The sequence below is a fragment of the Oryctolagus cuniculus genome, chromosome 12, assembly GCF_051225735.1.
Source record: "Oryctolagus cuniculus isolate XC-2025 breed Fujian yellow rabbit chromosome 12, ASM5122573v1, whole genome shotgun sequence".
Taxonomy (NCBI): Eukaryota; Metazoa; Chordata; class Mammalia; order Lagomorpha; family Leporidae; genus Oryctolagus; species Oryctolagus cuniculus.
This window is the reverse complement of record NC_142878.1, coordinates 81,663,553-81,691,541: the sequence shown is the minus strand read 5'-3', so window position 1 is coordinate 81,691,541 and position 27,989 is coordinate 81,663,553. Positions and strand designations below refer to the sequence as shown.

The 27,989-nt window shown below is 39.4% G+C and overlaps 1 protein-coding gene across 2 annotated transcripts in view; it reads left to right on the top strand.

The window, feature by feature from the left end:
- ADAM10 (ADAM metallopeptidase domain 10) overlaps nucleotides 1-27,989 on the top strand; it is a 155,444-nt gene that overhangs the window by 84,596 nt on the left and 42,859 nt on the right. For both annotated transcript variants that reach the window (XM_051821954.3, XM_089310446.1), the window contains exons 5-8: nucleotides 1,035-1,135; nucleotides 20,794-20,943; nucleotides 23,471-23,563; nucleotides 26,983-27,166. In XM_051821954.3, the coding sequence (XP_051677914.1) occupies nucleotides 1,035-1,135; nucleotides 20,794-20,943; nucleotides 23,471-23,563; nucleotides 26,983-27,166 (528 nt within the window). The remainder of the gene's footprint in view (nucleotides 1-1,034; nucleotides 1,136-20,793; nucleotides 20,944-23,470; nucleotides 23,564-26,982; nucleotides 27,167-27,989) is intronic.

Genomic DNA, 27,989 nt, shown 5'->3' with positions numbered 1-27,989 from the left:
CTCATGAACTAGGAAGAACCTTAACAAGAAAGGAATATATGGAACTTTGACAGAGTAGGATAAACTTATACATGACTAAATTAGACAGTTATCTGGAAGCAGAACCAATTTAATTAAGGGTAAATTAATCATGGTTTAATTACAAAAGGAAAATAAAATGATAAAAGTGACTATGTTTGTAAAGCTTCACTTGAATTATACAGTAAATAAACTCAAGCTCTTTTTTAAATTTTTTATAAAGATTTATTTATTTATTTGAAAGGAAGAGTTACAGAGAGCCAGAGAGAGGTAGAGAGAGGCCTTTTATCCACTGGTTCACTCCCCAGATGGCTGTGCCAGTCCAAAGCCAGGAGCCAGGAACTTCTGGGTCTCCCACGCGGGTACAGGGGCCCAAGTACTTGGGCTATCTTCTACTGTTTTCCCAGGCCATAACAGAGAACTGGATCGGAAGAGAAGCAAGCCCGGTCTCGAATCAGTGCTCATATGGGGCTTTACCCCCTACGCCACAGTGCGGGCCTCTCAAGCTGTTTTTACCAAGCAATGTAAAATATTTCTAGTCCACTTTTCCTTGAGACCATTTGGTATTCATGCAAGGAATTCAAGCCAAATATTATATTGTTCTGCCTGTAGTTCAGGTTGAGGGGGCTTTGTACATTGGTAGGATAGGAAACTTAATGTGTCCAAAGAGGAAGTTATAAATTATAGAATGATGTAAATTACAGTTTTAAGATGCTTTATATCTTAAAAGTGGGAAAGGATGAGAAAGTTAAATGCAGGATAACGAGTGATTATTGCCATTTTTCATAATTCACAAATCATTGATATGACTAAAAGCTAGAGAGCAGTGATTTTTATTGAGAGAGAAGTTAGGAACTGGCCAGCTTTTAAAATGAACATGCATAGCAATAATGCCTTTCTGTTCAGTGTTCAATAAACATATGACTTTCATTAATTATGAGTTAATTTATCATTTATAAGATAATTGATTCTATTTAAATGTGTAACAGTAACGATATTTCTTCTTTGTTCTCTAGACTATCCACATAAATACGGTCCTCAGGGGGGCTGTGCAGATCATTCAGTATTTGAAAGAATGAAGAAGTACCAGATGACTGGTGTAGAGGAAGTAACACAGGTAAAGATTATAGCACTGGCTTACATTTAAGATATGGAAATGAACTTGGGCAAAAATGTATGTTTTAGAATTTCTGTAAGATTTATACTACTTTGGTAAAATATATATGTACATTTTTATGTTCAAAGAGTCCAGGAAACTTTTCAATAATAGAGAGGGGGAGCTAAGATTTGAATGCAAGTATGTGTAACTTGCAAAATATTATTACATGTCTAAAATTATATTCTGCCTTTAATTTTTCATCATAAAATAAAAAAAATTGAATCTGAACTTGTGTTTTATATAAATGTAAGTATTTGCATTAATGTTAAAAAAAATTAGGGTTACCAACTTGCTATAATGTTCTTCAGCGTTCCCTGTTTTAATGATGAAAGTTCTATGTCTTTGGAAAAACCAAAATGGTTATTCACCCAAATATAAATCTCAGTGGTTTTTGGCATTTTAATTGCAAGAGGTTTTTTTTTTCTTCTTCCATTTGTCTTTTCTTCTTATTTTTGGCCTCTTTAAATCATAGGTGACGGGTTGTAGTTATTCAAAACAAATTCACAGCAGGTGCTGTGGCATAGTAGGCTAAGCGTCCTTCTGCGGAGCTGGCATCCCAAATGGGTGCCAGTTTGTAGTCCAGCTGCTCCTCTTCCAATCCTGCTCTTTCTATGCTTATGGCATACTGCTTATGGGAAAGCAGTAGAAGGTGGCCCAACTGCTTGGGCCCCTTCACCAATATGGAAGACCCAGAGAAGCTCTTGACTTTGGATCGGTCTAGCTTTAGCCATTGCAGCCATTTGGGGAGTGAACCAGTGGATGGAACACCTTTCTCTCTGTCTTTTCCTCTCTCTCTCTATAACTCTGCCTCCAAAGTTAATAAATTAAATCATTAAAATATTAAAAATGACTTTAAAATGAGAAAGCATTTTTCTTTTATGATAAAATGTTTTTCATATATTTTGGAAACCCTTTCTAAAAGTGGTAGAGTATGGAAATGTTTTTGAATTATTCAAATTTGTATTCAGATCTGTTTCTTAACATGCAAAATGGGATAGTCTGTTTCAGATGTATTTTTGAGTATTAATTGAGACTTTTATTCCTACATTCATTAAACGTGTATGTATTGATCTTCTATCATATGTAACTGAATGGTAGGTTCTAGGAATATGAAGGGATGTCATAAAATTTGTGTAAAAATGGAATTCTATGCAAAATTTTCATGGATTCTTTGAAGTCCCCTTGTATGTGAAAATAAAGATGAAGACTTGTTCTCAAAAATTTTATTGAGTAATTGGAGACACAAAAAACAATAAAGGATAGGAAGAGGTAGAAGAAAATTGAGCATAGGGTCATACTCTTCATACAAGAAAAGAATAGCTATCCTAGCCTTGAAAGTATTTGAAGGTAATTATCAGAAAGTAAAAAAAGCAAATTAGTTTAGCCATGGGAAGATGGGAGGAATATTCCACGCAGGAAGAACAATATATACAAAGAGCAAAGAAACAGAAAGATTAGTAAAGAATTTTTAACTTGGGGATAGAGTCCAGGTCTATAATCTGGGAATCTAGTTAAAAGTAACTAAGTTGAGAAATAATAGTGGCTTGTACTAGGGATTGACAATGTGGATATAGCGGATGAGACTATAGATTGCTAGACATGATAGAAAAGTCTAACAGAGTAGTTTGATGTAGCATTAACATACAGGAGTAGGCTGCATTTATGAATATCAACAGTGTTCTGCCAGAAATATAAAGAAAGAGACGACATGATTGATAAATGTATCACATGTTGCAGAATAAATGTAACAAAAGTTATTAAGACCTATATCAGGAAATCAGGAAACTTTCTAAGAAATACTAAAAAAGTTGATTTTAAATAAATGGAAAAATATACCATGTTAATGCAAAATAATACTTCATCTTACAAACATCCTATTAATTCTCTCCATATTGATTTGTAGATTCAATGCAAAACCAATACAAGTTACAACAGGATTATTCACAGTACTTCATAGATCTCTAAAATCTTATCCAGAAAAGTAAGGACTAGGAAGAAGGAGGGCCCATTTAAAGATGGTGAGCAAAAAAGAAGGAATTTTCTAGAAGGTATTGAGACTTATTATTAATTAGTAGTGTGATATTGTTAGCACAGGGATTATTTTAAAGGAATAATATTGGGTGCTTATGAATAGATCTATTCATGTATGAAACTTTGTTATATGGTAGAGATGTAATCTCACATTAGGCAAAGTAGGGTCCATGAAGAAATGGAGCCAGGAAAAATGCTTATTCATTTGGAAAAAAACTGAAGTTGGATCTCTATCATTAAATTTACCAAGTGGAATTTTTTAAAAAAGGTTTATTTATTTATTTGAAAGTCAGAGTTACATAGAGGAGAGGCAGAGCGAAAGGTCTTCCATCTGCTGGTTCACTCCTCAAATGGCTGCAACGGCTGGAGCTGTGCTGATCCAAAGCCAGGAGCCATGAGCTTCTTCCAGGTCTCCCACACAGGTACAGGGGCCCAAGGGATTGGGCCATCTTCTACTGCTTTCCCAGGCCAAAGCAGAGAGTCGGATTGGAAGTGGAGCAGCCGGGACTCGAACTGGCGCCCATATGGGATGCCAGCACTGCAGGCAGCTTTACCTGCTATACCACAGTGCTGGCCCCATCAGGTGGATTATTATTAAACATCTAACATGAAACCTTTGAAAATTTCTCTTTTCAACTTTGCTGGAGTAATTGGTATTCCTCTAGACCTCATGCAATAAATTACTAGAAAACTGAAGAAAATGCAGTATAAGAAACAAACATGGGAAAACAGGCAGTGCAGGGGTGAGATCTTTGAAATGTAAGCTGTGCCTGCATAGGATGAGATTATACTAGAAAACTCTCAGATAAAGAAAACATACTGGAGAGTTTATGAACTAGGTGAATACCAGAAATTACAGTTGGTATAGATCCCAAGGCATAATAGGAATAGCCAACTTAGCCTTCAAGTAAGGGCCACTCTAGATCTGCCCTAACCATGCAGAAAAACAAGCCTCAGTAAAGTCAAGGTGATTTGCAAATAAATTAGCTTGTTCTCAGGAAAAAAAAAAAAAGCTTAGTAACACTGTTAAAGGAGGACACTGAATCCAGGTACTGTATATTTATTTTTTAAAGATTTATTTATTTATTTAAAAGAGTACCGAGAGAGGGAGAGATCTTCCATCTCCTGGTTCATTCCTCAGATGACTACTGCAGCTGGGACTGGGCCTGGCCAAAGCCAGGAGCTTCTTCTGGGTCTCCCACATGGATAGTAGAAGCCCAAGTACTTGGGTCATCTTCCGCTGCTTTTCCTAGGACATTAGCAGAGAGCTGGTTAGGAAGTAGAGCACCCGGGACTCTAGCCAGTGCCCATATGGGAGCTGGCGTTGCAGGTGGTGGTTGTACCCACAGTACTGGTCCCCAGATACTGTATATTATAGAACATTGACAACATTTTACATTCAGAGAACATGACCATAAGACAAAAAACTGAAATTTCATTTATAGTCTTGGAGAAAAACCACTCCAGTTAAAACAGAGTTGGGAAATTACAGGCATTAGCAAACAAGGACTTTTAAACGAATATTATTGATAGGTTTGTAGAATTAAAGTCATGCACACAAATAAGACAGAATAGAAGTCATTATAAAGAACCAAGTGAAACTTCCAGAATTGAAAAGTACATTATCTGATGTGAAAAATTAAGTGGATATGCTAGAAACAATTATTGCAGTTAATATGAAAAACTTGAATAAAGAACAATAAAAGGTAGATCCACACAGAGAGAGAAGATAATTGGAGTCCAGAAGTGGAAGAGATATAGAAAAAGGTATTTATAAATTAATACCTCAAAATATTTCAGATATGGGGGTTGACGATGTGGCATACTAGGCTAAGCCTCCACCTGGGCACTGGCATCCCATATGGGCACAGGTTCATGTCTCAGCTACTCCTCTTCCAATCCTGCTCTCTGCTATGGTCTGAGAAAGCAATAGAGGATGGCCCAAGTGCTTGGGCCCCTGCACCTATGTGGGAGACCTACAAGAAGCTCCTGGCTACTGGCTTCACGTCAGCCCAACACCAGCTGTTATGGCCATTTGGGGAGTGAACCAGTGTATGAAAGACCTTTCTCTCTGTCTTTCCCTCTCTCTGTCTATAACTCTGCCTATCAAATAAATAAATAAAATCTTTTAAAATATTTCAGATATGAACAGAAATTTCAATCTGTGTCCAGGAAGCTCAATGAAACACAAGTGGGTGGTATAAACACAAAACCATGTGCTGGTATACTATAATTAAGTTACTGGAAACAACTGAAAATGAGAAAATCATAAAGGTAACCGGAGAAAAGGTTACTTGTTTTTAACAGGGAAGCAAGTGTTGTTGATCACTTCTTATTGTGCAAGACAAACCAGAGATATAGAATGGCATCTTTTTTTTTTTTTTTTTTTTTTTTTTTTGGACAGGCAGAGTGGACAGTGAGAGAGACAGACAGACAGAGAGAAAGGTCTTCCTTTTACCCTTGGTTCACCCTCCAATGGCCGCTGTGGCCGGTGCGCTGCGGCTGGCTCACCGCGCTGATCCGATGGCAGGAGCCAGGTACTTCTCCTGGTCTCCCATGAGGTGCAGGGCCCAAGGACTCCTCCACTGCACTCCCGGGCCACAGAGAGAGCTGGCCTGGAAGAGGGGCAACCGGGACAGAATCCGGCGCCCTGACCTGGACTAGAATCTGGTGTGCCGGCGCCGCTAGGCGGAGGATTAGCCTAGTGAGCCGCGGCACCGGCCCAGAATGGCATCTTAAAGTATTGAAGGAAAATTGACAAGCAAAGATCCTGTGCTCTGTGAAAATAATTTTCCTTTTTTTAAAAAAGATTTATTTATTTATTTGAAAGGCATAGTTACAGAGAGGCAGAGAGAGAGAGAGGGAATCTTCCATCCACTGGTTCACTCCAAATGATCGCAACGGCTGGAGCTGGGCCATCTGAAGCCAAGAGCTTCTTCCGGGTCTCCCACACAGGCGCATTCTATTGCTTTCCCAGGCCATAGTAGAGAGCTGGATCAGAAGTGGATCAGCCAGGACTTGAACCTTGTAGGATTCTTGCCCTTGTGGGATTCTGGCACTGCAGGCAGCAGGTTTACTCACCATGCCACAGTGTCAGCCCTGAAAATAGTTTTCAAAACTGAGTGCAAATTAAAATTGTTTTAGATAAATAATGACAGAGAATTTGTTTCTAGCAGATGTACACTGTAATAAAATGTTAAAGGTGTATCTTCAGATCGAAAGAGGATACCAAAGGATTTAAAAAACTTCTCTAAGAGATAATTACTTAAAACTAATAACAATATGTAATGAACTAAAAATTTATGATAGCACAAAGGACAAGAAAGGGAAGAATGGAAGTATATTGTGTATGTGTATATATATATATATATATGTATACATATACATATATTCTTTTTAAAAACATTTTTAATACTATATATTTCACATGTGATGTGATTTTGCAAACCCTCAGGCAGGGCCCAGTGAATTGTGGTCTGTGTACAAACTGGTACATTCTGTAAATAAAGCTGTAATCAAACCCAGCCACACTCATTCATCAGTGCATAGTCTGTTTACATTATAGTAGCAGAGTTGAGTAATTGTGACACAGACTATGCAGTCTGAAGATCTGAATATTTGTTGTCAAGCTGTTTAAGAAGGTTTGTAGGAATGTCCTATGTCCTGGAGCAACCACCAAAAAAAAGTAGGGGAAGTGTTGTTAACAGGTAAAGGATAAATGAAATAGCCAGTTAATCCAGTGTAAAGTGGAATAGACTGAAACGAACAAAGAACAGATGATACAGATGAATAAATATCAAGATGGTAAGCTTAAATCTAACCAGATTGCTGATTACATTAAATGCAGTGGCCTAAACACATTAATTAAACAGCTTGGTTGGTTAGAGTGATTAAGGAAGCATGAACCAGTCTGTCTTAACAGAAATGGCAATTTAAATGTAAAGACACAGTTTAAGAGTAAAAGGAGAGTAAAGCATATATATCATAAAAGCAGTAGTTAGAAGAATGTTAGAATGATCACATTAATATCAAGAATATATTTTCATTATAAATTATCACTAGAGACAAAAAGGGACATTTCATAATGATAAAGTATCACTTTATCAAGAAGAAATATTGATTCTAAATGTTAGTTAATAGTGCAGTTAATAGAATTATGTAATGCATGAAGCAAAAACTGATAAAACTGATAGGAGAAATGAAAAATATCACAATGCATAGCTGGAAGTCACACTCATTTCCTTTATAAAAAATGTTCTTATTCTTCTTATATGAAAGAGAGACAAAGAGAGGGAGGCTGGGCAGTGGGAGCAGATATCTTCCATCTTATGGTTCACTCATTCCTCCAGTGCTTGCAGCAGCCAGGGCTGGGCCAAGCTAAAGCAAGGAGCTAGGAACTCAATCTGGGTTTCTCATGGAGGTGGCAGGGACTTGACTATTTGAGCCATCATCATCTGCTACCTCCCAGAGTATGCATTACCAAGCAGCTGGACTGGAGAGGGTCCAGGAATTGAACCCAGGCAGACTGATACGGAATGCAAGCATCCCAAACTGCTGCTTAACCCCTGTGGCAAATGCCTATCCCCAGTCACACTCCTTCCCTCCCGTTCCTCCCCTCCTCCTTACCCTACTCCCTACCTACTTGAAAGGCAGAGTGACAGATTGAATAAAAGGAGGGACTTATCATCCTGGTTCATCCTCAGGAAAGCCAGGGCTGGACAGGGCTTTAGCCTGGAGTCCAGAACTCCATCTAGATCTCCCATGTGGGTGGCGGAGTCCTAAGCAAGCACTTGGGCCATCATCTGCTGCCTTCCAAGCTGCTTTAGTAGGAAGCAGGAAGCTGGGTCAGAAGCAAACTAGCCAGGACTCAAACTGACTCTCTGATAAGGGATGCAACCATCCCAAGCAGTGGCTTAACCCGCTGTGCCACAATACGTGCTCCCACACTCATTTCTTAGTAGACAAATTGGTAGATTGAAAGAGCAAGTAAGAATATACAACACTGAATACCACTTTCAAGCACTGTGACCTAATAGACATTTATGAAATTCTTCACTCAACAATGGTAGAAATATACATTCTTTTCAAGTGCATGGGTAACATTTGCTAAACATGAAATAAGTCTTGATAAAGGATTGAAATGATACAAAATACTTAGATTTAAAGAGAATTAATTTGGAAATCATAACAAAAATGGAAAAATCCCCATGTGTTTAGAAATTAATAATACAGGCCGGCGCCACAGCTCACTAGGCTAATCCTCCGCCTGTGGCGCTGGCACCCCAGGTTCTAGTCCCAGTCGGGGCGCCAGATTCTGTCCCGGCTGCCCGTCTTCCAGGCTAGCTCTCTGCTGTGGCCCGGGAGTGCAGTGGAGGATGGCTCAAGTGCTTGGGCCCTGCACCCGCATGGGAGACCAGGAGAAGTACCTGGCTCCTGCCATCGGATCAGCGCGGTGTGCCAGCCGCAGCGCACTGGCCGCGGCGGCCATTGGAGGGTGAACCAGGGGTAAAAGGAAGACCTTTCTCTCTGTCTCTCTCTCTCTCTCTCACTGTCCACTCTGCCTATCAAAAAAAAAAAATTAATAATTCAGATTTGGAACCATTTTGAACAGAATGATAACAAAAAAGCCAGAGTGAAATTTGTGAGATTCCGCCAAAGTGGTCTCAAAGGGGGATTTAAAACTTTAAGTGATCATATTAGAAAAGAACAATCTAGAAATCAACCAGTAAGCATCCACTTTAAACAACTAGACTAGGAAGTAAAAATTAAACACTAAATAAATAGAAAGAATAAAGTAACAGGTAATATGAGTATATATGAGTGATCTACAAAATAAGCACAGAAAATCAGTGGGAAAGATGAAAATCAGTGGGAAAGATCAGTGCAATTGATAAACTTCTAGTTAGTATGAACAAGAACTAAAGAAAAACACAAAGGAATTATTAAGTTAAGGAGGCTTAACACTGTAGACATTATAATTTTAAGTGCATTTTTTTAAGATTTATTTATTTATTTGAGAGGTAGAGTTACAGATAGAGGAAGAGACAGAAAGGTCTTCCTTTTTTTTTTTTTAAATTTTTTTTTTGACAGAGTGGACAGTGAGAGAGAGAGAGACAGAGAGAAAGGTCTTCCTTTGCCGTTGGTTCACCCTCCAATGACCGCCGCGGCTGCCGTGCTGCGGCCAGCGCACCGCACTGATCCGATGGCAGGAGCCAGGTACTTCTCCTGGTCTCCCATGCGGGTGCAGGGCCCAAGCACTTGGGCCGTCCTCCACTGCACTCCCTGGCCACAGTAGAGAGCTGGCCTGGAAGAGGGGCAACCAGGACAGAATCCGGCACCTGGACCGGGACTAGAACCCGGTGTGCCGGCGCCGCAAAGTGGAGGATTAGCCTAGTGAGCCGCAGCGTCGGCTGAGAAAGGTCTTCCTTCTTCTGCTTCACTTCGCAAATGGCCACAGTGGCCCTGAGCTGTGCATATCTGAAGAACTTCTTCCGGATCTCCCACTTGAGCTCAGGGGCCCACACACTTGGACTGTCTTCTACTGCTTTCCCAGGCCATCATGGAGAGCTGGATTGGAAGTGGAGCAGCTGGGACTGGATGCTGACACTGTAGGCCAGGGCTTTAACCTGCTGCACCACAGCGCCACCCCCTAAGTGCATATTTTGAGCACTTTAAAAGCCATTAAATTCAGTAATACCAATTTAATGAACAAATTCCTTTAAAGAACCATATTCAGAATAATAGTGCAAGCAATAATAGTCTGTGAGTATGTATGGACAATGTTAAATTGATATGTAATAATTTTCTATCAACTAAAAGTCCCAATATAATTAAGAAAGAATACTAATCATATAAAGCTCATAAAAATTAAAACAGCACAGTTTTATAGGACCAGTTTGATATACATACCAGATTAAGACATTACAGGAACCTAAACTGCAGTCCATTATCTTTCATGAATATAGATGCATCTATTTTTTTAAGTTTTTATTCATTAATTTTTATTTTACTAGAGTGGCAGAGAGAAAAAGACAGAGATGCAAAGAGGTGTTTTCCATCCACTGGTTCATTCCCCGAATGCCCACAACAGCCACGACTGGGCCAGGCTGAAGCCAGGAGCCTAGAATCTATTTCAGGTTTCCCATGTAAGTGGTAGGAATCCAGGTTCTTAAACTACAACGTGCAGCTTCCCTGGTGGTTTGTTAGCTGAATAGGAAGTAGACAATCTAGGACTCAAACCCAGGCACACCAATGTGGGATAAGAATGCCCCAAATACCTGCCTTGATGCAAAATTTCTTAGGCAAAAAAGTGGTAAGTGAATTCCAGCAATATATGAAAAATATAACACATTATGGTTAAATAGAGTTTTATCAGAAATTGCAGATTGATTTTTTAAATCAATTTAATCTGACATCTTAGCATAATAAAACAAGGAAATTCCCATGGTTATTTCAGTGGACTAGTGAAATCACATTTATCATGTTTTATCAGCTATCAGTTGGCAAACTAGAAGTAGACAGAAAATTCCTGTAACTGTTAAGAGCTTCTATAAAAAACCCTGTAACTAACATAATACCTAATAGTGGATTGAGGCTTAATCCTTTTCCCTGGAGACCAGGAAGTAAGTAAAGATGCAATGCTAACTTCTGTTCAGCCTTGTACTCACAGTCCTACTCTGCATAATAAGGCGAGAAAAAGAAGTGAAAGGCTTATGGTTTGTAAAGGAAGTAAACTGCATTTGTTCACAGGTAACAAAGAGTGTATCTAGGGGCCAGTGCTATATCATAGCTGATAAAGCTGCCGCCTGCAGTGCAGACATCCCATATGGGCCGTTGTTGGAATTCTGACAGCTCCACTTCCAGTCCAGCTCTCTGTTATGGCCTCGGAGGGCAGTGGGAGATGGGCCCCTGCACCGGTGTGGGAGATCCAGAGGAAGCTCCCAGCTCCTGGCTTCAGATCAGTGCAGCTCCAGCTGTTGCAGCCATCTGGGGGAGTGAACCAGCGGATGGAAGATCTTTCCCTCTCTCTCTGCCTCTATCTCTCTGTAACTCTTCCTTTCAAATAAAATAAATGACTTTAAAAAAAAGTGTATCTTTGGCTGGCGCCGCGGCTCACTAGGCTAATCCTCTGCCTGCGGTGCTGGCACACCAGGTTCTAGTCCCAGTTGGGGCACTGGTTCTGTCCCGGTTGCTCCTCTTCCAGTCCAGCTCTGCTGTGGCCCGGGAGTGCAGTGGAGGATGGCCCAAGTGCTTGGGCCCTGCACCTGCATGGACCAGGAGGAAGCACCTGTCTCCTGGCTTCGGATCGGCACAGTGCACCGGCCATAGCGGGCATTTGGGGCATGAACCAACGGAAGGAAGACCTTTTGCTCTGTCTCTCTCTCTCACTGTCTATAACTCTACCTGTCCCCCCCCCCCCCCCGAAAAAAAAAGAATATCTGGACATTCCTAAGGTATCTGGAAAAAGATTACTAGAATTAATAAGTAAATTTATCCTAGACTTAAGACACAAAGTCAGCATGCAAAAACCAGTTGCATTCTGTACGTTGGTAGTGAACATTTAGAACATGAAATTTTAAAAAGTTACTTGAAAATAGCATCAAAAATATAGAATACTGAGAATAAATTTAACAAAATATGTGCAAAATGTGTACAGAAAAAAACCACACAATGTTGCCAAGAAGAATTAAGATTATAAGTAAATTAAGAAAGATTAGAAATATACTATATTCATGGTTGGAAGACTCCATATGTCCATCTCTACAAATTATCATGTAATGTACTCTGCATTAAAAAAACTAGTGGGGATTTACCTATTAATTGAAAATCTATTTCTAAAAATTATAGTGAAATTTAAAGGACATAGAAGAATCAAAGCAGTTTTTGAAAAAGAACAAAATTGAAAGACTTATGCTACCTGATTTTAAGAGTTATTACATTGACCGGTTCCGCAGCTCACTAGGCTAATCCTCCGCCTGCAGCGCCGGCACACCGGGTTCTGTCCCGGTCGGGGCGCTGGATTCTTTCCCGGTTGCCCCTCTTCCAGGCCAGCTCTCTGCTGTGGCCAGGGAGTGCAGTGGAGGGTGGCCCAAGTGCTTGGGCCCTGCACCCGCATGGGAGACCAGGAGAAGCACCTACCTGGCTCCCGGCTTCGGATCAGCGCGTTGCACCGTATGCAGTGCGCCAGCCACGGCGGCCATTGGATGGTGAACCAAAGGCAAAAAGAAGACCTTTCTCTCTCTTTCTCTCACTGCCTAACTAAAAAAAAAAAAAAAGTCATTACAAAGCTGCAGTAAATCAAAGTAGTGTAATCTTGATCTAAGGATAAACATATGGATCCATGGAGACAATGAAGTTCCTAAGTTTAGCTGATTTTTGTAATGGTCTCAAGGAAATTTAGAGGAAGAAAAAAAAGTTTTTTGACAAATGCTACTGGAATAGTTGGATAACCATATGAAAAAAAATTGAGCCTTACCTACACTTCAAACTTCACACAAAAATTAACTATACGTATGTAATGGACTTATATGTTACAAAGTTGTAGGAAAAAGGAGAAATTTTTGTAGTTGTAGGGTAGATAACATTTCTTAGAGCACGAAAATAATTTATAAACTGAACTTCATCAAAATAAAAAACTTCACTTCAAAAGGTACAGTTAAGAAAATGGGAAAACAGGCCACAGGCTGTGAGTCAAATGTCCAAAATGCATCTATTTGACAAAAGGTTTCCTCTCAGAATATGAAAAGCTCCCATGAGTCAGTTTAATAATATATGTATACCCCAATTAAAACATGGATAAACCGTTTGACATTTCACAAATGAAAATATTAAAAAGTATTTTGGATTCCTAAGTAAACATTTTGAATAAGACAAAATCACTATAAGAAGATTGATAGACTCATTATATGAAAATTGGCCAGCGCCATGGCTCAATAGGCTAATCCTCCGCCTTGTGGCGCCGGCACACCGGGTTCTAGTCCCGGTCGGGTTGCCGGATTCTGTCCCGGTTGCCCGTCTTCCAGGCCAGCTCTCTCTGTGGCCAGGGAGTGCAGTGGAGGATGGCCCAAGTGCTTGGGCCCTGCACCCGCATGGGAGACCAGGAGAAGCACCTGGCTGCTGCCTTCGGATCATCGCGATGCACCGGCCACAGCGCACCAGCCGCGGCGGCCATTGGAGGGTGAACCAAGGGTAAAAGGAAGACCTTTCTCTCTGTCTCTCTCTCTCTCTCACTGTCCACCTCTGTCTCTCTCTCTCTCTCACTGTCCACTCTGCCTGTCAAAAAAAAAAAAAGAAAGAAAATTAAAAGATACCTTAAAATGAAAATATTACAAACTTTTAGAAATATTCACAGTACATAAAATTTTTTTCACAGTGCATAAAATTAATACAGAATTATTTTTAAGAAAGAAGTACTCCTGTACAGAACAGTTAATATAAACCAATCTGACTTCAAAATATAAATATTTAAAATATTAGTGTATATTTTATATACGTTTATATGTTTATGTTTAGATGTATGTTTGTATTTCATTAAAATATTTTTTTTTCTTTTAAAATCTGAGGACAGAGAGATACACGTAGACATACGGGCAGAGAGAGTGGCTTCATTCCTTAAGTTTCCTAAATGTGTGTGATAACCGGCCGGCGCCGCGGCTCACTAGGCTAATCCTCCGCCTAGCGGCGCCGGCACACCTGGTTCTAGTCCCGGTCGGGGTGCCGGATTCTGTCCCGGTTGCCCCTCTTCCAGGCCAGCTCTCTGCTGTGGCCAGGGAGTGCAGTGGAGGATGGCCCAGGTGCTTGGGCCCTGCACCCCATGGGAGACCAGGAAAAGCACCTGGCTCCTGGCTCCTGCCATCGGATCAGCGCGGTGCGCCGGCCGTAGCGCGCCGGCCACGGCGGCCATTGGAGGATGAACCAACGGCAAAGGAAGCCCTTTCTCTCTGTCTCTCTCTCTCACTGTCCACTCTGCCTGTCAAAAAATTTAAAAAAAAAAAATGTGCAATGACCAGAACTGGGCTGGGCTGAAGCCAGATGACAGTAATTTTTTTTGAAAAGATCGCAAATGTCTACAAAGGTTGGAGCTGGGCCTATCTATCTAAAGGCAGGATCCAGAAGCTTATTCCAGGTCTCCCACACGGACATAGGGGCCCACGCACTGAGGCCATCCTCCTCTACCCTCCTAGGCCATCAGCAGGGAGCTGGATTGGAAGTGGAGCAACCAGGACTCAAATTTGTGCCCACATGGGATGCCGATGCTGCAGGTGGATGCCCACCTCACTACGCCAAAGCACTGGCCCCATATCAGTCAAGGTCTCTCACAAGTGTCAGGAACTCATTTTTTGTTTTTAAATAGGTGATTTCCTCTTAACAGATCTTTCCTACATGTCTTCTTTTTTCTGTATAGTTATTTATTATTCATTTGAAAGAGTGACAGAGAGAGAAGGACAGCAGAGAAAGAGATCATCCTTTTGCTGGTTCATTCCCCAAATGTCTACAGTAATCAGCACTGGACCAGGTTGAGGCCAAGAGCCAAAGTGCTTTGGCCATCTGTTACCTTCCAGGAGCATTAGCCGGAAGCTAGAGATTGGAACCAGAGGAACTAGCACTCAAGCTGGCACTCTAATATAGGATGCAGGTTACCCAAGAAGTGGCTTAATCTGCTGCACCATGACGCCTGCTCTGGAACTCAATTTTTTGAGCAGTCACTGCTGCCTTCTAGGATCTGTGTTAACTGAAAGTGAGAATCAGGTTGAGAACTGGATGTTGAACCCAGATATTCTGATATGGGACAGAGGTGCCTGAATCTCTAGGCTAAAGTCCCTCCCATGTCTGTGTATCTGTTTAAAGGCACTGTAAAGATTAGCAAGGCCTAAAGAATTACTGGGCCAGCATCTTAGAAAAAGTATATACCTAGAAAGATGAGCCTGGCATTTGGGATTACCTTTTCTTCAGTTTTAATTTCCAGTTCCTTGGGAGGTGGCTTGGAGACAGAGAAGTCCGTTAGAACGGTTCAGACTCATGAGACTAAGGATGACAGTATTGTATAGGGTTCCCCAGTAAAACTTTAGGTTGGGATCTTGAAGGACTGTTACCCAGAGGTAAGGATAAGTTAGAAAGTTCGCAGCTTCTCACAGAAAGTCAAGCCCACACCACACCTCAGTTCCTGATTGTATTGAAGTGATATTGGATTACTAGCGCAGCAAACCCAATTGCTTGCCATATGTGAAAGTAAATCTCTTGAGAAAGGTATCATTTACTGGAGGATTCAGATTCTATCTGTGGTTTTCTTTACACAGTTCGCCCTTGGTATCTGTTGGGCGTTGCTTCCAGGAATCCCTACAGATACCATAATCCTCAGATGCTCAACTCCCTTATATAAAATGGTTTAGTATTTGCATATAACCTGTGTATACCCTCCATTATACCCTCCATTATAGTTTAATCATTTCTGTAAGACCTGTAATACCTAACACAATGTAAATGCTGTATAAATAATTGTTTTAATGTATTTTTAGAAAAAAACATTTTAGAAAAAAATGTTTGTACATGTTCTGTATAGGTACTTTTTTTATTGAATATTTTTGCTTTGAGAATGATTGAATCCTTTGATGCTGATTCCATGCATTTGGAGGCCCCACTGTACATTTTCTGGTACTCAGTTCAAAATAAGCAGAATATGAATAAAACAGCGTGGTGGATGACCAGTGCTCATATGGGATACTGGTGTTGCAGGTGGCAGCTTAACCTGCTGTGCCATGATGCTGGCCCTGAACAATTCAACAGACCAAAGATAAAGAACTTCAAGGTAGCTGGATGATGAAATGATCAGACACTCACTTGAATATATTTAGATATATAAAGACAAAATTTTAAATTTCAGTAGAAAATAAAAATATGAGCAAAAGAATCTGATGGAATTCTAAACTTGAAAAATATATCAATCAGTCAATATGTGGATTTAGATCTGGATGGCATGCCATAAGAGAACAGAACAAACCTTTTAGAAACAGATGGATGGAAAATTCAGAAAGGAGCATAAAAAGACTAGATAATGTATTAAAAATGCCTAATATAAACATATAATTGGTGTCCTCAAAGGAGAAAAATGGATAGTCAAATAAAGACAGATAATGGCTGTGAATTTTCCAAATATGACTGAGGGACATCAGAAAACAAATTCAGTAAGCATTGTAGTTAGGATAAAATATCACCATAATACATTATTTGAAAACTGATGATATAATCTTAAGAGCAATGGGTGGCAGCCGGCGCTGTGGCATGGCAGGTAAAGCCACCGCCTGCAGTGCGGGCATCCCATAAGGGCACTGGTTCAAGTGCTGACTGCTTCACTTCCAATCCAGCTCTCTGCTATGGCCTGGGAAAACAGTAGATAGTCCAAGTTCTTGGGCCCCTTCACCCACATGGGAGACCTGGAGGAAGCTCCTGGCTCCTGGCTTCGGATCGGTGCAGCTCAGGCCATTGTGGCCATTTGGGGAGTGAACTAGCAAAAGGAAGACTTCCCTCTCTCTCTCTCTCTCTGCCTCTCTGTAACTCTGCCTTTCAAATAAATAAATCTTAAAAAAAAAAAAAAATAGGTGGAAGAAATTTCACTCTACTTCAAAAAAGCAACAGTAAAAATGACAGCTCATTTTTCTTTGGAAAAGCTTGAAACTTGAAGACAATGGAATGTGCCGAAGCAGTGTAACTACCATCCTAGGATGCTGTATTTAGTGAAAGTCAGTGAAAGTAAAATCAAGATGCTTCAAATTGAGAATATAACCAGAAGACCATGTTAAGAGGTTTAATTCTAGTGAAAAAATTGTGGGCTTAGATGATGAACTTGTAGCTAAATGAGATTGGATGATAAACCATGCATATGAGGGGGTTTTTCAAAAATTCATGGAAAATGCATGTTATGAAAAAAATATGCATGGGTTTAAAATTTTTTTCCTCAAAATTTAACAAAAATTTTAAATGTCTTTTAATTCCATTTTTCTAGAAACTTTTTGAAGTACTCTCATATATCTCTGTATTTATGAATATATAATGGGAAATAAATTGAGAATCTGGTATTCAGTTCAAACCAACTATCGTATGAAGAAGACAGCATGATGGATAACCAGCACTCATATGGGATACTCACACTGCAGTAAAATACTTAACTAAAAAGTAAACAGAGGGGAATGGCTAGAATATTAAAAACTAAAAATCCAAAAGAAGTCAAGAAAAGGAAGAAAGAAAATATAGAAACAGGCAAAAGAAATGAAGATAAGTAATAAAACTGTAGTTTTAAACTGAAATATACCAGTAATTATATTAAAGGCACATGGATTTAATTTACCAGTTAAGATAAAGATCATCAGACTGGATTTAACAAAAAACAGCAAAAATTGTTTGCTTTACAAAAGCCACTTCCAAAATACAAGGATATAGAAAAGTTGGAAGTAAAAGAGTACAAAACACATAGCCGGCGCCGTGGCTCAATAGGCTAATCCTCCACCTTGCGGCGCCGGCACACCGGGTTCTAGTCCCGGTCGGGGCGCCGGATTCTGTCCCGGTTGCCCCTCTTCCAGGCCAGCTCTCTGCTATGGCCAGGGAGTGCAGTGGAGGATGGCCCAGGTGCTTGGGCCCTGCACCCCATGGGAGACCAGGAAAAGCACCTGGATCCTGGCTCCTGCCATCGGATCAGCGCGGTGCGCCGGCTGCAGCGGCGGCCATTGGAGGGTGAACCAACGGCAAAAGGAAGACCTTTCTCTCTCTGTCTCTCTCTCTCACTGTCCACTCTGCCTGTCAAAAATTAAAAAAAAAAAAAAAAAAAAAAGAGTACAAAACACAAAATTTGTGGGCTCAAATGAAAATTATATATATTAATATCAAAGTAGATTTTAAGGTAAAGAGTTTTATATTGAAATAGATATATTATAATGATAAAAAGTTCAGTCCCCAGGATATTATAAAAATCTTAAATTTGTATGTCCTTAATTCCAAAACTTCAGAATATTTAGAACACAGTTGACAGATAAAAAACTGTAGTAGAAAACTCATATGATGGGAGATTTCAATCCACTATTCACAATCAGAGAGAAAATAATACCCAGTAAAGACTGGATGATCTAAACCACTTGACAAATAAACTTGACTACTTTTATGTGCATTTCTCTAATTGCAAGAGTCTATATTTCTTATTTAAGGTTGACTTCTTAAATTTAAAACCTTTTGTTAAACAATATTTTTACATTAAAGCCTTTAGTTTTTTTCTTATGGAGTAGAAAGTCTTGGCATACGTGAGTACAGTCACTTTAATAGCTAAGATTAATTTATAACTTTTGTATAGAATAATGTGAGTATAAATATGCATATGAACTACATTATCAAAAATAATGTGCACTTAGAATGCTGTTCGATATTTGAATCATTTATAGACTCCACAAGTTGCAACCTGGAAACCATCTCAACGAAAATCCTGATTAAAATATTATTAAAAGAATACTTAGGGGATATTTCTCCCAAATGTGTTATTTAAGATGAAGTAATTAAGTTTTTCAGTAGTGTTGGTACTCATCTATAGTACAAAATTTTTAAAAAATTAATTTTTTATGTTTATATAATATTGTTATAGGATACATATGGATAATAAAATGGTTACTATAGTGAAGCAATTTAACATATTCATCACTTCACATAGTTACCCTTTTTTTTGTGTGAAGTATGAGACAAAATTTTAGTTTTGGATATATTTAAATGGAATTGTCAAATGAGAGGAAAGTAATGTAAATTTGGAATTGTGATAAAACTTAATGTGGGTTTTGTGTTACTTTGTCATCTAAAGATATTTATATATCTTTTAGATATTGACAAATCTTTGAGTGCTTGAATTCAATAGCAGAGGTAACTCTGGAAAGAAATATTTGTAGTTATTTTCTTCTACTTCCTGGCAACTCTCTGTTAAGTGATAACAATATAGTGAAGATAGTTTCTTATTTTCAAATTTATAACAATTTCTTATTTCCAAATTTCTATTCTGGTGGTGGAGTTGAGACAGCCATTGAACAAACAGTTCCCCAAATAAATGTAAGGGTATAGTATGTAAGGGGCTTAGGTACATGATTCTGTGAACTGCTATAATGGATGAATTGGCCATCCCTGACTCTGAAGGAAGACATTAATTAGATCTATGACAGGAGACAGGTGGTGTATTGGAAGATAGAAAAATGGCTTATGTAGCTATACTGTAGAGAGCTAGAATTGAGTATTGTAGTACAGTTTCTTTGTGATGTAATATGGAATGAAACAAAGCTGAATTGGTAAGTAGAAGCTGTGCAATGCTGATTTGGTGAAGCATATAAAGAATTTAGGGCTTTCTCTTTAGAATAAAAGGAAGTCATTGAAATAACTGTGCAGGTAGGTAACATTCAGACTTGTATTTTGAAAAGATGCCTGTATTGATAATAGATTGAAGGCCACCATGGGTTGATTAAGTTGATCTTAACTGTGCACTAAATAAGAAGTGTTGGTAGTGTGGGCTAGAGTAGTTGAGCTGGAGATAATAGATAATTTACCTCCATATTTAGGAGATAAATTTGACAGGACCTGGTGGTAGATTGGGTAGTAGAGATGAGGTAGAAGAAACCAAGGTATTGGGATGGCATAGTGGTGTAGCAGGTTCAGCCTCTGCCTGCAATGCCAGCATCTCATATGGGTGCTGTTTTGAGCCTGGCTGCTCCACTTCCAATCCAGCTCCTTGCTAATGCCCCTGGGAAAGCAGCAGAAGGTGACCAAAGTACTTGTGCCCCTGCACTTCATGCTGGTGACCCAAAAGAAGCTCTGGGCTTCTGGCTTGGCCACTTGGGGAGTAAACCAGGGGATGCAAGATCTCTGTCTCTCTCTCTTCATCCTCCTTCTGTAACTATGCCTTTCAAATAAGTAAACATTAAATTTTAAAAAATAGAAAGAAGATACCAAGGTATTATAAATTGCCATAGGACTTGCTTTAGATGTATATGAATACATATTAAGAAGTATGTTTGGGCCGGCGGCGCTGTGGTTCAATAGGCTAATCCTCCGCCTGCGGCGCCAGCACACCAGGTTCTAGTCCCGGTCGGGGCGCCGGATTTTGTCCCGGTTACCCCTCTTCCAGGCCAGCTCTCTGCTATGGCCCGGGAGTGCAGTGGAGGATGGCCCAAGTGCTTGGGTCCTGCACCCCATGGGAGACCAGGAGAAGCACCTGGCTCCTGCCTTGGGATCAGCACGGTGTGCTGGCCACATCACCCCGGCCTTGGCGGCCATTGGAGGGTGAACCAACGGCAAAGGGAGACCTTTCTCTCTGTCTCTCTCTCACTGTCCACTCTGCCTGTCAAAAAAAAGAAAAAAAAGAAGTATGTTTGGAAGCAAATGTGGAGGAGTTGTTTGAATAAATAATCAGTCAACTAAATGGAGAATGTGAGACTAAAATAGTGTTTATGACATCAGAAATCTCTATGGTACTACATAATAACACAGAGTATGAAATTGTTCCTATCCTTTAACTATGAAATTATAGTAGTGAAGCATACTAATGATCAGAAATGATTCTTTTTGATGTATAGACACCTCAAGAAGAACATGCTGCTAATGGTCCAGAACTCCTGAGGAAAAAGCGTACAACTTCAGCAGAAAAAAATACTTGTCAGCTTTATATTCAGACTGATCATCTTTTTTTTAAATATTATGGAACACGAGAAGCTGTGATTGCCCAGGTATTTATAGTTATGCAGTATTTTAACAGTTCCCATATTGTTTTATTGTATCTATATTTTTCCTTCAAAATTAAAGTTAGTTTATTTTCTTCTTGGTATAAAAAGGTGTTTATATTTTCAGTTATGATGTGAAAAATATAATTACACACATAAAGACCAGTTAGGATATTTTACTGTTATTCGAAAGAGAGGACTAAGAAAATGATTCCTGGAGGAGATGATGAAACTGATGCTTAGCATTGAAAAGAGAGTTTAGTTATTTGTGATGTTCAGTATTTGTGATGTTAAAGGAGATAAAGAAAGAGGACTTGTTCCGAGCAGAGGAGGAACTTTGAACCCCTATTCTGTGCTGTCATTGTACTTAGCATATTTACATTCTCATTTGCACTTGTGTATTCTCAACCCTCATTACAGTGTTCATGGTTTTTCAGGGTAGCCTTCAAAATGCAGTAAGCATCCAGTGAGAGTTTAATGAACACATTTTGACTCAAAGGGTTTGAGTCTGAGAGGGTGGAGGTAGCACAAAGATAAATGATCAATTCATTTTGGTGGTAGGGAGAAGCATATTTTTAGATACGTATAAAAGCTAGGGGATCATTGCCTTAGGGTACTGAAAATGTGGAACTGTAGCTTGAGGAATGATCAACTTTGGACTTCTTGCGTGAAATTGGAGGTCACAAAAGAGAGAGTTAATGTGGGGAGAGAATGAAATGTAAAGAAACTGGGGACTATCTATTTGTAGTCAATAGGATGAGAAGGAAGAGAAGCTGGTGAGGAAAGACATGATAAACAGGTAGGAGATAGAAATTAGCCCAGGGATAAAAAAAAAAATTTGCCAGACAAATGCATAGCTAATTGTGTCATAATGCAGGGATATCCAAGAGAATGATCACAAGAAGTAAGTGATTTTTAGTTGCAGGAATGTTACTGATGAGGAATACGTTGGCAGAGGCAGTGAGGGTTTCAAGAAATGTGAAAGTAACATGGAAATTATTAGAAATAACATGGAATATTTGGGGCTAAAGGGGGCCTTTGAGCAAGTTGGTCAGAAGGGGAAGACAATTCAATAGACAATCAATGTAAGAAAAAACACAGTGTTCTTGAAGTTCCAGAAAGGGATAGGGTCAGGAATAAAGAAAAGTTACCCTTTGAGGAAGATGAAGATGAATAAAGATGGGTGATTTGAAGGTAAAGAGAGAGGGACATTAGGATACACCCCCAAGAAAGTATGAGGTATAATTGTCTGGGGAACCAGGACTGCTGAGATGGAGTAGAAATCGTGGGTACTGGGAAGAGTTTGCTAGGCCCAGCTGAAGTTAGCAGGGATTCATAATATACCCTATTAGCACTTTTTATTATCATTTATACAATTTCTTCAGAAATAGCTTTGAAAGTATGCTGGCACACACACATTTTCATGTTGATGATAGTAAAGACTGCTGTTTGTAAGGTTGGGAAGGTTGTGTACAGAGTGGTTCAGAAGCCACAGAGTTCAGTTGGGAGTCAACAAGATAAACATGGGTTTTGTATTATAACACTACGCTTATCTGCTTTTAGGACTTAGTAAAATCTGAATGTATCCTCTTTTTCTTTGTATTATTTCCTTTTTCTGCTCCACTACTAGAACAAAACCTCTGTAAATGTTTAGAGACATTCTCTGTTTTGTTCACCAGTATACTTCCAGGACCTAAAATATGTGGGTAGTATATAGAATTTGGTCAGTAAAGTTGTTACACATAGTAGTAGTAGTGCAGCAGTAGTAGGGCTATTCAGGGAATAACCAAGTGTCCTGATATTATCAGGGAAGTTCTTACAGAATATGTTTGAACTGAGTCTGAAGTCTAAATAGGAAAAGATAATTTAGTCATAAGAAAGAAGCATGGGCCGGCGCCGCGGCTCACTAGGCTAATCCTTCGCCTTGTGGCACCGGCACACCGGGTTCTAGTCCCGGTCGGGGCACCGGATTCTGTCCCGGTTGCCCCTCTTCCAGGCCAGCCCTCTGCTGTGGCCAGGGAGTGCAGTGGAGGATGGCCCAAGTGCTTGGGCGCTGCATCCCATGGGAGACCAGGAGAAGCACCTGGCTCCTGCCTTCGGATCAGCGCGTGTGCCGGCTGGGGCGGCCATTGGAGGGTGAATCAACGGCAAAGGAAGACCTTTCTCTCTCTGTCTCTCTCACTGTCCACTCTGCCTGTCAAAAAATAAAAAAATAAATAAAAAAGCATGTAAAAAGGCATGGACATAGGATATTATAGGATGAGTTGAGGAAACAAAAGTTTTTAAAAATATGACTGAATTGAGAGTACGTGTTTGTTTTTCCAGAGAGGTATCTGGAAAAGATGGAAGCTCCCCTTTCAGCCCCAGCCTACTGATCTTTTTCATACTTCTCTTAAATATGTGATATAGACATTTTAAAATTGAATATGCTAGGACGTTAGTAATTAGTAATTTTGGAAATGGGAATTCATGATCTTTTTTATATTTCAACATTGCTTCTAAAATGTTGTTCTTTTTATTTTTAAATCAATAGATATCCAGCCATGTAAAAGCGATTGATACAATTTACCAGACCACAGACTTCTCTGGGATTCGGAACATCAGTTTCATGGTGAAACGCATCAGAGTAAGGAAGCACAGTGGTTAAAAACGTTAAAAAGTGGAACAATAAGGGCGATGTGTACAAGAAAAATGCTTGTTTGCTTACTCCCTATTTATGTATCAAAGAGTTTAAGTTGTGTCTACTGATGCAGTTTATCTTTATTCTTGGCCTCTTTGCCAAGTAAACACAAAGATAGTTGGGTAAAGATTTAGGAATAAGATTAATAATTGATAGAGCTTACAAACAGGAAGTTGACAAAATACAGAACAGTATAATCTTCTTGAAAATTCACAGCTTGTTCTGACATACCGAGTTTTGAGGACTCCTTCAGGAAAGAAATGCATTTTTCTAAATTAATTTGACCATGGAAACATCAATTGAGACTCAAAAAAACTGCAGACATATTTTGAGAAATACTGATCCAGAGCCTAAGGGTTACTGCTTATTGATTTTAGTTACAAATTATAAATGAATGTTAAATTATTGACAAAATTAGACTTTTTAAAATATTTTCTGTATTTTAAAAACAAATATATAAATTTAAAATTTGAACTTAAAACTAGATATAGAAATATGTAGAGTATAGATATAAAAAATCCTTTCGTCAAAGTATTTGCCACATTTTATACTGTTCTAATTTTCCTAAAATACAGTTGAGTAAATAAAATGTACCAGAAAGTTTTAACAGATACATATATTTAATAATGTCACTGAGGTGGTTTTTACTGTGATTTGTCTTAAGAACAAATAGGGTTTGTGGAGTTACAATGCCATTGTTCATAATCAATTATTTTTATGTATGCTGAGAGCATTATGAGCTCTTAAATGAACAAACAGTATTGCTATTTAGTAGGCAAAAGCAGTAAGATACAAAGTGGAGAATACTGGGACACATTTTAGTGCAACACTTTTTTTGAATAAAATGATTTGTATTATGAAGATATACAAGTATATAAGTGAATAATGTGACAGTCGGTTGTTTTCAGACCTTAGCTAAGATTAAAATTTCATTTTAAATATCTGTTGAAGATTACTTCTGACTCATTTAGTAATTTAAAGTTTCTGTTATGTCCACAAACATTTAAATATTAACCATCCCGTTTTTAATGTAGGTAACTAAAATTTAGATGCAGCTTCTGTTGGTAGTCAATATTACAGAAATATCAGAATATTTCATTTCTGTTTTTACTGGCTAAAATATGCCTTTAAGCATGGGCTACTTATAATATATATATATAGTACTTGATTTTGTGTTAAATGACCATAACTGATTATTTTGGGGAATTTTTTTTTTTTTTATAATTTTTTTTTTTTTTGACAGGCAGAGTGGACAGTGAGAGAGAGAGACAGAGAGAAAGGTCTTCCTTTTGCCGTTGGTTCACCCTCCAATGGCCGCCGCGGCCAGCGCGCTGCGGCCGGCGCAACTCGCTGATCCGATGGCAGGAGCCAGGAGCCAGGTGCTTTTCCTGGTCTCCCATGGGGTGCAGGGCCCAAGCACCTGGGCCATCCTCCACTGCACTCCCTGGCCACAGCAGAGAGCTGGCCTGGAAGAGGGGCAACCGGGACAGAATCCGGCGCCCCGACCGGGACTAGAACCCGGTGTGCCGGCGCCGCAAGGCGGAGGATTAGCCTAGTGAGCCGCGGCGCCGGCCTATTTTGGGGAATTTTTAATGGATAAACCAGATGTTCTGAAATCTACCCTTAGGCAATTGTCTTCAGAGGTGTTTTTGTCATCCTGCTTCTATAAATCTTCTTTGGTATGGATCATAAAAAGACCTGTAATTTTCATGTGTCAGCCATTGTATCACCTTTCCCTTACCACCAATGTTTCCAGTAGACTGTGGCTTGCCTTCCAGTAAAAGTCTTTGCTTTCATATGTATCCTTTAAAAAAAAAAAAGGATTTTTTTATTTATTTGAAAGAGTTACACAGAGAGAGAAGGAGAGGCAGAGAGAGAGAGGTCTTCTATCCGCTGGTGCACTCCCCAGTTGGCTGCAACTGCTGGAGCCGGGCTAATGCAAAGTCAGGAGTTTCTTCCGGGTCTCCCATGCAGGGGCCCAAGTACTTGGGCCATCCTCTATTGCTTTCCCAGGCCATAGCAGAGAGCTGGATCAGAAGTGGAGCATCCAGGACTCGAACTGGCACCCATATGGATTGCTGGCACTGCAGGTGGCAGCTTTACCTGCTAAGCCACAGCACCGGCCCCTCATATGTATCTTTTTAAAATCTCTGTCAAGTCTTATATGTAATTCCTTGGTTTACTTGGGGAATGCCAAATTGTTCAGAAGACAGGTGTTGGTCTTTGAAAGGAGACAGGAACTAAAAATGAAAATTTTGATTTAGTAAAAATTTGGTGTTAGATTATGCTGGAGGAGCCTCATCAGGATAATAGTAGCTAAGTATCAAAAGAAACATTCTGGATAAACTGGAAATAGTAAGAGAAGTGAATTAAAAACAGAAAGAAAACACAGTTCAGACCCACTCTGAGGTGAAAAATCTGAATTTGAAGTGAGTTGGACTTCACTTATGTGACTCTAGGCAAGGAAAAGCAAAGAAATGATTGATTTGTCTGCTGAACTGACAGTCTTGGGTTCAATATCTATTTTATGTTCTAGCAATTTGATAAAATATAGGTTTTTGTATCATATTTGTCACCGTCTATAGAAGATTAATACTAAAGAAGACTCACTAAGGTGATTAAATTTGAAAAGACATACTTTATTAGCGTTTTTGGAAATAAAATTTATTCTTTCTTAAGTGTCCCATGTTCAGGTGTCCATACTTGCTCAGATATTTACCCTCTTCAAATTTTTTTTAATCTACTTTGTTTGTTTGAAAGGCAGAGAGAGAGAGAGAAATAGATACATCTCACACATCTGCTGGTTCCTTCATATAATACCCACAACATCTGGGGCTGGGCGAGGCCAAACCAAAAGCCAGGAACTCAGTCTGAGTCTCCCATTTAGGTAGTAGGAACCCAACCACTTGAGCAATCACGTGTTGCCTCCCAGGGTCCACATTAGCAGGAAGCTGGAGTACAAAGCAGAGCCAAGAACTCAGGCACTGTGATATGTGGAACAAATGTCCATTTCCAGCATCTTAAATTTTAATTTTCCTTCTCTGGCTGCCAACCTGCTTGCTTACAACCTCCTTCCTTCCCTTCTGTCTTTCTCTTTCCCTCCTTCCTTCCCTTCTTCCCTCCTTTCCTTTCTTTCTTCCTTCTTTTTTCTTCTTATTTTGGGGAGTAGGGTGGGAGAGGGCCTTCTATGAACAGCTCAGAGATGGAGGCAGTGGGAAAACCCTGGGGCTCTTAATTAAGGCTTGAGTTGCCGTGAGCCCTGAGCATATATTATCTAGGTAGATGGAAAAGGAGGTGAGCAGAGACTTGAATGAAGACCATGCTAATATTAAGTGCTTATTTTAAATATTGTTTTGGATTTTTAGATCAATACAACTGCTGATGAGAAGGACCCTACAAATCCTTTCCGTTTCCCAAATATTGGTGTGGAGAAATTTCTGGAATTGAATTCTGAGCAGAATCATGATGACTACTGTTTGGCCTATGTCTTCACAGACCGAGATTTTGATGATGGTGTTCTTGGTCTGGCTTGGGTTGGAGCACCTTCAGGTAATTTACCAGTGTCTTAATACTTGAAATAAAAAGCCATTTTCAGAGCAGATTGCAGTTTACCTTGTACAGGGATAAAAATTATATCTGTACACTATCTTAATTTACATGAGTTAAGCAAGATTCATATGCATAATGTAAATGGCAAAGTAGATGAAACAGTTTTGTATTTTGAAATGAGTACAAGGAAATTTTATGGCTTTTAGTACATAGAATAAATGAAGTAATTTTATGGCGGAAAATGTAGTACTTATGAAACGAAAAGGAAAACTTATCTCATGGGCTGCATCTACTAGTGGGTTATTTTTGGATATTTGTCCATTATCATAATCTGTGCTGTTTTTGTGTTACTAGTATAGTCAGCAGATTGTACAGCTCACTTTCATATGATATTTCACATGATATATAACTTTTTCACTCTAAAATTTCTTTTCCCCTTGAATAGTTGAGTAATTTTATCATAAAGTTTATTATCCCTCAGGGATTAATTTGATTTTTTCTTTGTCTATTACCCATTAATATAGAGGTTCTGAATCTCACGTAAGTAATTTTTCATACGGTGGTCCTGGATTAATGGCATCAGCTTCATTAGGAGCTTGTTAGAAATCTGAGTCCTTTGGACCCACTCAGTCTTTGAATCAGAAACTGCAGATGTGGGGCCCTATAATCTTGTTTGAATAAGCCTCCAGGTGATGCTGCTGCTCAGGAAAGTGTGAGGACTACCACATTAGTTTTTCTGTCTGTAGAGCTTGCTCACAAAATGCCTCCTAGGCAGGTGAGTGGATGATCTTAACCTAAAAAATTGCTGTCATTTTGTGTTTTT